Genomic DNA, 9,687 nt, shown 5'->3' with positions numbered 1-9,687 from the left:
AGTTATGGTAAAATAAATTAACATTGTGATTTACTTTCGAAAAGACCAAAACTAAGAAAGTTTTATGACAATTCGGCAAGATACACACACTTTGGAGTTTGGATCTTGGTACACCAGAATTCGGTTGAAAATTAGTGGCCATTCTGCCAACTACAATAGATCGTGAGGCTTTAAGCATTGTCCGGACCCATTGATGCAAGATCCGAAATTTTAGCAATTATCGTTTGTCTTGCCCAATTGTATAATAGTTTTATGAGACCTACTTCCTAATACTATTTACCAATACTATTTATCTCATTTTGTTAAACATCTTCTCACCCTCCAAATATTATTTACCTTATTTTTTTAAAAAAATTAACATAAAAATATTCTTATTTTTTATATCATATTATTTATTTATTTTAATTATTATTTAAATAAAAAAATTATTACAAAATAAAATTTTTTCATTTTTCGATACAACTTTTTCACTTTTATACTGATCATTACTCTTATTTTTTTTCTTTTCACCAACTAATAAATAGTATTTGAACATAACCTAGTGTTTACCAAACAATGCCTAGGTCTTTTCGAGAGATAAGCTTTATAAATGCTTTTTTTATATTATTTATTGACTAAATTGATGGCAGAAAATACAGATTCCCCAATTCGTGAATCCCAATGCATCAAGTACTCTATCATATGTGTGGTCTTTTCACCTTATGTCATATATGTCTCTCTCTGATTTGTGCGCACTATATATCTATTCGTTTGAAATTTACAATTTTTTAAGATCCACGAAGTTACATAAATATGACAGTGACATGACAAAATAGAGAGTGCATAGAACCCGCGTGAATGGAGAAAATATGATCCTATAACTTCCAAACCGTTAGTTCTGACTGCCATTCCAAGTAGTAGTAAAACCTTTTTAAAGAAAAAGACCAAAACAATTAAAAAAAAAAAGGTCTTTCGTCATTCACGCGTTATTGCTAACAATAAAGAACCCACAATACATTTTCAATGACTATATATTATATATTGACCACCATTTTTTTTTTTTCTAAGGTCTGGGGGGAAAAAAACCAACACTTGCTCATTTCTTAATCTTAACAGTTTTGTTTGTTTGTTGTGGGAGAAATGTTTGGAATTCCATACCCGATCAGGAAATTTGGATTCCTACGTAGCTTTTTGGCTAACAAAAATACTAGTGAATTGTGTGTTTGTTTCGGTTAACAATTTGAGAGTACTTGCTGTATAAACGGGTGTATGGTTAATATTTCACCATGGAAGAAAACTAACAAAGCTTTCCGTAGCCCATGGGCCAGTTTGATATTTCTTTTGGGCCTTTACTATGGATGACTCCGCGGGTGGCAGAAATAAAAGGCCACTCAAAGTAGTACTGGGCCGGGCTTGTTTTACCATTCCAATTTGCTTTTGTGCCAAACTTAAGCTCATCTACTGTTGGATCTTCACCATAAAACATATACGAATAATAACTTGGCAAGTGTCTGGAGAGAAAATATGTACTCATAGTTAGGAAATACAATAGTTTTCGTAGTCCTAAAATGTCTGGCTAGTCGAATTTATGTTTAGATTTCCTTTACATCTCTTATATGCTTTATGCATGATTAGATGGTTTCTTATCAATATCTGGTCCCCATATGTTATCAACTTGAGGCTTCTACTGTTAGGTTTCAAATTGGGCGACCATAGACTAAGAGAATGCATGAGACAGTCTAAGAAGAAGTACAATCAAAGTAATTTGTATTACTATTATCCTGGTTCGACAGATGACCAACGAGAAATATTCTGGGTCTACAGAATAATAAAAACCTAGCTGGAACAAGTATTTCATATTTCTCATGTATTAATTTCAACAATCGGTCACAAGGCACTCAGTTCATATGTTGAATACAACTAGAGCAGATCAAAATTTCCCTTCAAGGAAAATACCATTTAAGATAAAACTATATTCCGTCAACTTTAGTCATCCCAAATTGGTCAGGCACATGGGTGGAGAAAGAAATGTACCAGAAGTAGTCGAACTCTTAGTATGGCAGTGCCGTGCCCCGGGAGTCTTTGGGATAGAATCCTTTTTCCTTTTCATCAGTTGCAGAGATATCTTGCACCTGAACAACCAGCCAAGGCATAATTCCAAGTCATAACCTCATATTAGAAGCAGAGCTATCAAATACAATGGCTAAAGCACGTAACAATGTCTAGAACTGCATGGAAGATACAGTAGGCTTCGTTTTATTCCTTTTTCATGCAACGGCAGGACTTCTTGCTCAAAGATTTAGAAACATTGCCAAATAGTATAATAGACCAGTCATAAATGATGTCAGACACCAAGGGAACTTTTAACATCTCTCGTGGATGCATTGTTATTTCCGGAATCATAAGTATCCAAAAGATTTGCTTTGTTTCTTTTTAGATTTTAAACCCCAAATTTGTTTTTCCTTTACCAAAGAGCGTGGGGAGGGAGTGGGTGTAAGAGTTTCAAAGTGACTAGGTGGCAAATCAACTAAGTGCTAGAGACATGCATCCTTGTTAACTGTTGAAGTGCAACTTTCTGGAAATTTCTAATGCTTCTAACCTCGATAATCTCATAACATTTAAAATTCTATTAACAAATTGCACTCCTTTTCATGTTCAGTGTGAAATACAATAAAAAATAATTTCATTTCATTTAAGCAATCTAAGACTCTTAAAGAGTTTATACACACTTGCAGTAACATAAAGCCTTTGAGACCTATAATAATCTGCAGAGCATGAAATAATCAGCATTGCAATTACAAGAAGTGAATTATTTACCTTCAATTAATAATTATTGGATTACAGGATTTTCTCTTTTGCCTCCTCGCTTTCTTCAAAATCCGTGCAGTCTCTTCCTTTACCTCCTCCACCAAACACTTTCCTATTCCTCCCCAAGGAAGCAATTAGGATGAGGCAAAGTTTGAAAATAAAATAATGGTCATATTCACAGCAATATCTGTAATCCAAATAAAGTCAGTTGAAAGAAAAAAGAAAAAAGATCATGAGGACGTTAAGTAAATAGTATATCGGCTAGATGCTGAGGTCAACTGATGATAGCATGGCTCATTGTTTCAACAAAGCGAACATTTATATACATTATTCCTAAATAGGGTTATAAACGAAAAAGTAGTCTTCGCATGAGTAAAATGATTTTTGAGACCCACTGAAATGTGCATCTGCTTTCAAGTAGTACCCAATAACTCTCTCAGTAAGCCTTTTGGGTACAGCTATGGTAAATAAAATGTTTTCTAGTTTTGAATACTTAATGTAGAGTTGTATCTTGTCTCTCCATTTTCAGAATGCCGGGATCTCAAGACAAAAGATGTCTAGTTAAAAATATGAGGTTCCATGTTTACCTGCAATAGAAAAATTAATCAACGAGATACATGAGCAGTAATAGTCAAGAATAATAAATGCTGCAATTTACTTTCATTAACCACCTGTTTCCTTCTCTTCAAGCAAGCAGGAAAAATCTCCATCCATCTCCTCATCTGATTCAATGTTAATCCTACAACTTGTTTCCTGCATCATATATTGTCATCTCAAATAGACTACGAAAATATATTTATATGGCTCCTCAAATGAGAAAGCACCAAAATTTCCATGCACAACTTGAGGTAAAAGGTCAGCTTCTGCTGTCAAGTACATTTTAAGGAAAGTAACTCAATAGAATTCATATTATTATGCCAATCGCCTTAGAAGATGCCAGGTTAAACTAAAATATCTAAATCAGAAAACATGGCAGGTTTTCCGACAAAGAAAGGGGGGAATAGAAGGGTGGGGGGCAAAACTACAAGAATTACCTGTTTGAGGGAAGAAAATCCGTTTTGTTTCTGCACCTTGCTGGGTGCCCTATCCTTGGCAATCATTTTTTCAGCTTTTACCGTCTTCCAACCTCCTGTTTCTACCCTTGGAGTTGGAACTACAGTTGCTTGCACACAGACCTTTGGCGGCACTGCAGAACTGGAGTCAGGCAAACATTTGTAATCTCTTGAAAGGCCAAACAAAACATGATACTAAAAAAGAACACTTGAAAGAACTGAAGAATCAACACATATGTCCAAGAACATGTAAGTACTAAAAGACAGAATTAGACAAATAATCCAGCACTCGTCTTTCTCAAAAAGAAAATACTGAAAAAAAGGTCCTGTTTCGTGATCGCATCGAAGGGAAGAAGACTCGAGTTTTAAACGAGTACTGCAGCAACTAAATGCACCAAACACTTCAAAGCTCTAGAGCACAACAACAGGAATTTAATTGCTTCCAATGCCATTTTCAAGCACATGCACATGCACATAAAAGTCTCATTTGGAATGGTTAAATGCTTTCTTGTCCATCATATTTCAGTCAATGGGTGACCTTAAATGAATCTATTTTCAGTCTGTCCTTTCTAGATTTCTTCCCTTATGGCACAGTATCTTCTTTCTTATACCTCCCATCCAAAACAGAGGATAAAAGAAGCAAAATTCCTATAAGCTGGACTTAAATTGCTTCAATTCGTTAATATTTAGGAGATTTCATTGTTTACAAGGTTCAGACAAAGGCTGTAACTTGGTCCAATTGAGCAGTACTATAGCCAACAGAAATAAACTGAGTTTCACATACTTCCTAGGAGGCTGCGCATATCTCTGTGGAGTAGCATGGTGGTCAGCACCCTGCACAGTGGCAAATGTAAGAGGCCTTTTGAGAATATAAGTCCAGAATAGCAAGTACTTAAAGAAAGCTCATGGATCATTGTCTAAGAAGAATAAAGCACCTCCGGTAGAATGATGGAGGGTGCTGGATCTTTCTGGTTAGGAGTCTTCACCCTGCAAGCTATTGCCTGAGAACAAGTGACAACAAAACAATACGCTGAGAGGCACAGTGTTATTTGTAATAGATATACTGAGTAACTGAAATGAGAAAATTGTAAAGATCTGGAACTAGGAAAGATTGAGCATTGGATGTGTCAGGCAAATAATAAAATTCAATTTGATATTCACTTTAGTCAAACAACAAGGAGCACAAAATGAATTATCTTAAAGCCTCGAGTATTCACACATATACCAGCAATGTCTGTTATGACATCATACATACTTGCATTTCTTTGGCGAGGGTTTTGCTGAGCTTATCCTGTAATTGCAGTATAGATGCTTCCATCTGCTGTGGAAAAGCTGACATCAGCAAGCAAATCTCCTGTAACTTGTCTTGATGTATATCTTTGCTTAGCTGATCAGATATCGACCTGAAGCCCCCAGCAAGGCTAGCTTTGATATCTTCTTGTCCCTTGATCTGTTTACCATATCTCAATTGTGGTACAAAGGATCACACCCAATGATGTTTTAAACAATTAACTAGGTCAACAGAGTAAGTAAACAAGATTTACCATCAAGTGCAGTAAGCTATCATGAAGAATCAACTTCTGCCGTATGCCTTCCACTGAATCAAAGTTGTGGAAACAAAGAAATTTGTTTTAATTAATCATGTGTTCTTCAACTATGGACATTGCATGCAAACAGTCATTCTCCAGTGGTTACTTGTGTTCACTGTTCATCACATTTCAAATCAATTCCTACTTATTGATGAAAATCTTTAGAAAAGCCAAACTAAATTCATCATCAAATGCTTACCAAACCATAAGTCAAGCAACACATCAACCTCAAGTGTTACAAAGAAAATATCTGACTGCCCACCAAAAAAAGGAGGGGAAAAAAAAGAATTTATTCCTTGGAACTAGATAAGATTAAATGCCTACTGCTCTTTACTTTTCAAATAAATAGATAAGTGAACTTAATTCATCTGAAAATTTCTGAAAATTGTAAAATTTTCCCGGGTTTTAAGTCGCAATAATTCACAACTCTATGGATTAGGACAGTATTATTGTTACAGGATGAGTTACATATTTTCTCTTAAAATCCTACTTTTAATGTATTAGATGTTGGACTAGATTACTCACTCTCCAGTGAAACTTCTTTTGTTCCTCTGTTAACTTGCATGACATCGCTCTGAAGAGAATCCAATATCATTCCTAACCTGCTTAATGAAGTTTCCATCAATCCAATTCGATGTTCTAGTTCTTCACTACTCTGACCTGCTCAGGCAAATGAAAAATTCAGTATCCCCTGCGAAGATATACACATGCATCATGCATGCAAAATAACAAAGGAACAAAAGTGTGGCTTCATGAAGTTTCCATCAATCGTTAAACCATTCCACGATAACTTAATAATTTCACACTAAGGAGTGAGCTTACATCTATGATCTGGAACAGAAGCAGAATTCCACTTGCGGATCAGATTGCCTGAAGATCTTGAGATTGGCATTAGACTATCTTCTCGTGTACAACTTAGTGGGGGCAAGCAAGAAATCTTCCTCACAGAGTTCTCTCGTTCTTGAGAACCAAATCTCTGCAAAGATTCAATATCAAAACCAACAAACAAGTATAATAATGATTACACTTTATTTTTGTGCCAAAAAAAGAGAAGAAAAAATTGGAAAAGAATAATCAACTCGGAAAAAAAAAAATTAACTTCTCTGTTTTACATTAACATATTGAAGCCACTGCGTCTCAATTCTCAAAATCATAAAACTAAAACAAGTCCATATGTTAGGTTTGGCTACAAGGCTTTTACAAAGAAACCATACCCTAGAAAAGAACCAATATTTTCTAGAAAGATAAAAACTCAAACCTGATCATTTGTCAGAAACTCATTGAGAGAGTTCTGAGAGAGCTGAGAAAACATGCCATGCTGAGATGAAATTCCCTGCGAAAATGATTGCTGTGATGCTTGAGATTGAAGCTGTGATGCTTGCGGTCCAGTCGGTACAGCATTTGATCTCCTTCAGATCATTTCCGAAACAACCAGCACAAGTGAAGAAGACAAACAAGGGATCTTAAAATAGAAGCCAATTTACAGAGGTGCAGCTAGAGAAGAACAATAAAAAAAATTGACACTAGCAAATAGCTGAGTTAGCTTCAGTTGAGTGGACAATTTAGTCCTTTTGAATTATAATTAGTGAGAAGTGAAGCTTTTGAAGTCCTCAGGATCATCACAAAGGCTAAAAAGGCAGATATGATAACAGATTTATTGGCAGATAGGAATGCTCTTTCCCTCTCTTTGGTTTCTGAGAGAAACGGAGAAAAGAAAAAGAATTAAGTTTAGAACATATATGAAGAAAGATTTTTCCGTGCTAACGGTTTTAAAGGATGAGAAATTTGAATCATATTTTTCTCTCCTGTATTTTCGCAGCAACCACACGGATCCTCTTTAAACACTTGATCTCATTCAAATCATTACCGAATCAAAGAAAAATTTCAAAATTAAGATGAATTCTGAAGAATCAGTTCATTTGTTTGGATGCAGAGAAAACGAATGAAAGTAGAAAAATAAGAAGCAGAATTTTAGGTCTAATACTACCTGTTGGTGCTCTTTTGAAATGTGCTAAGCCGAGCTAAACAAATCTATAAGCAATAGTGAAAATCGAACCTTGCATGAGCCGAGGTCGAGCTCAGCTTGAGGTTGACTAAGCCTAATAATATCGTTAAGCGATAAAAATTCCACAATGCTAAAAATTTTGAGATTCAAAACTTCGAGTTTATTAACATTTTCAGTGTTCTCTTTGGAACCAAACAGAGAATGCTCTGAAGGAAAATTTGAACCGCGTATGACAAGGACTCAGAGTGAGCTCAACTAAAAGCTTAAGAGTGGAATTAAGCTCGGGTGAGCAAAACTTTCTCCAAAATTAAAGAAAATTCAAGATCATTCAAAACCTCGATTCTCAACATTTCCCCGCACATTCTCAGGAGCCAAACAGAGCATGTCGTGAATGCAAATTCTCACCTCGCGTGAGGAGGAAGGACCGAGATGGAGCTGAGATCAGAAACTTTGTTGATCTTCAGCTTCATTAGCTTGATTTGAAACGTCCTTTGAGAGTCGAATTGCCTTGTGATTATTTACCTCAAACCCTATGTGATCAGCGAAGAGGTCGATCTGTGAATTGAGACAAACGGTTTCTGTGAGTGTTTCAATTTCTTCGAATTTTAGAGAGAGAGAGAGAGAGAGAGAGAGATATGATGACTAATTGACTATGAGCAGGAGGGGCGGAATTACACTCGGATCATGTACAACGCGTGGCGGGAAAAGGGGTTCTGAAATGGCTCGGATTCGGGTTTTTACTATGGGCCGATCGTGGGTCAACGAAGGCCCAACTTTCCCTTTTGGATCTGAAACAAAGGTCGTTACAGTTGCAGGTGATTTGAGATCCGTATTCAGGCCCAACAAGAACGCAGCCCTTGTTCATGTGATGCCCACATTCTTATGAGAACCATGTGTATTTAGACGCTAGTGAATTAATATAACAGTTGGGATGGTTACTAAGGAGTAGCTTAATCGGCTATGAATCACGCCTCATGAAGTAGAGATCACTAGTTCGAATCTTCTCTTCTCCTTCCCTTTCCTTTGTGTCCTTCCCCTTCCTTTGTGTCGACAAGTCAAAAAAAAAAAAAAAAAAAAAAAGTAACAGTTGGGATGAATTTAATTAATTAATATATTTTTATCACACCTAATAGGTTCAAAATAAGAATATATAATTAAAATAGAATATTTGACTAAAATAGGTTAAATTGTATAAGAACAAACCAATGTGATATCATGTGCTCTAATATCATCTGTAAAAAATAGGTTAAATTAAGGAATTATCTATAAATTTAAATTAATAAGTAATTTTTATTTATTTATTAATATTGTTGATAATTGAACTGTCAGGCCCATCAGGCCCACAAAACTTAACATTCAAAGGCCCCAATTTGGTCCATTGGCTCGGTCCCGTCGTACCCACATAGCATGAGATCCACTCCTTTCAAGCAAAGTGCGCTCCAAACTTAATCACCTTGTCAACCTCACGAGTAACAGTATTCACAGATGTGACGTGATAAACAAGTACTTTGGTTAACAATGAGGGATGCTTTTCTCCACCCGGAAAGAAGTTGTTGATATGGGGTTTCAAATGCATTTTTGGTAAAAATGTAATTGAGGATAAAGTTCATTTATTTTTTGCTTGTAATTATAGTAGCAGAATTTGGCAAGTTATGAGTATATGTAGTGTGCTTAAACCGCTACTTTCACGAATATTATAGTAGCAGAATTTGGCAGGTTATGAGTATATGTAGTGTGCCTAAACCGCTACTTTCAGGAAGATTTGGTTTCTTTTGGGCTGGAGCTTGAAGGTGTGGAGGAGCAAAACTATGAAGATTTATTTGTGTCGGTTAATTTTTGTTTCTACGATATATATTATTTGGAAGAATGATACCGTTTTGAGACATTCTAATAATCCGTATATTGAAGAGAAGTTTATACCGTTTTGAGACATTCTAATAATCCGTATATTGAAGAGAAGTTTATACAACGTATTAAATGGTAAGTAAGGATCCGGTTTGTTACAAAAGATAAATTTAAAAAGAATGAAAAAAAAAATGATATTTTTTTGTATTGCTTGGATAAATAAGAAATTAGTTTAATTTTTGTGAAAATTTTATTTGGTTTGTATTTTTCAACTTCAACTTTTCTTTGTTAAATGTTTAGTTGTTTGCTAACAAAGTTACTCATTCATATTAATAAATAAATAAATAAAATGGTATATAGAGAACTGTGCTAGCAAATATTAATTATTGATGTTCAGGTTGTTGCCATA

At 35.3% G+C, this 9,687-nt stretch overlaps 1 protein-coding gene across 4 annotated transcripts; it reads right to left on the bottom strand.

The window, feature by feature from the left end:
- Window positions 1-1,820: 1,820 nt before the first annotated feature.
- LOC132175305 (putative recombination initiation defects 3) lies at window positions 1,821-8,062 on the bottom strand. 4 transcript variants are annotated; one of them, XM_059587197.1, is made up of 12 exons: window positions 7,839-8,062; window positions 6,687-6,837; window positions 6,251-6,404; window positions 5,954-6,088; window positions 5,384-5,436; window positions 5,095-5,289; window positions 4,775-4,840; window positions 4,624-4,673; window positions 3,822-3,981; window positions 3,459-3,540; window positions 2,797-2,899; window positions 1,821-2,111 (listed from the first exon to the last, which is right to left on the bottom strand). In XM_059587197.1, the coding sequence occupies exons 1-11, from the start codon at window positions 7,901-7,903 to the stop codon at window positions 2,799-2,801; spliced, it is 1,212 nt and encodes a 403-aa protein (XP_059443180.1). In that variant the 5' UTR covers window positions 7,904-8,062; the 3' UTR covers window positions 1,821-2,111; window positions 2,797-2,798. The 4 variants fall into 4 exon arrangements, with proteins under 4 accessions (XP_059443180.1, XP_059443181.1, XP_059443183.1 ...); XM_059587198.1 differs by having other exon boundaries at window positions 1,821-2,124; window positions 2,798-2,899; XM_059587200.1 differs by lacking the exon at window positions 1,821-2,111 and having other exon boundaries at window positions 2,807-3,374.
- Window positions 8,063-9,687: the final 1,625 nt, after the last annotated feature.

Source organism: Corylus avellana, chromosome ca3 (assembly GCF_901000735.1).
Source record: "Corylus avellana chromosome ca3, CavTom2PMs-1.0".
Classification (NCBI taxonomy): Eukaryota; Viridiplantae; Streptophyta; class Magnoliopsida; order Fagales; family Betulaceae; genus Corylus; species Corylus avellana.
Note: the sequence above shows the minus strand (reverse complement) of the source record. Positions and strands in the feature narration are given on the sequence as shown.

Excerpts from the sequence above, each read along its gene's own strand:
- LOC132175305 (XM_059587197.1), bottom strand. The coding sequence starts at position 7,903 with ATGAAGCTGAAGATCAACAAAGTTTCTGATCTCAGCTCCATCTCGGTC. Across the intron at positions 3,982-4,623 it reads TATGCGCAGCCTCCTAGGAA|TTCTGCAGTGCCGCCAAAGG; the intron begins GTATGTGAAACT and ends GCCTGACTCCAG. Across the intron at positions 3,541-3,821 it reads GATTTTCTTCCCTCAAACAG|GAAACAAGTTGTAGGATTAA; the intron begins GTAATTCTTGTA and ends TATATGATGCAG.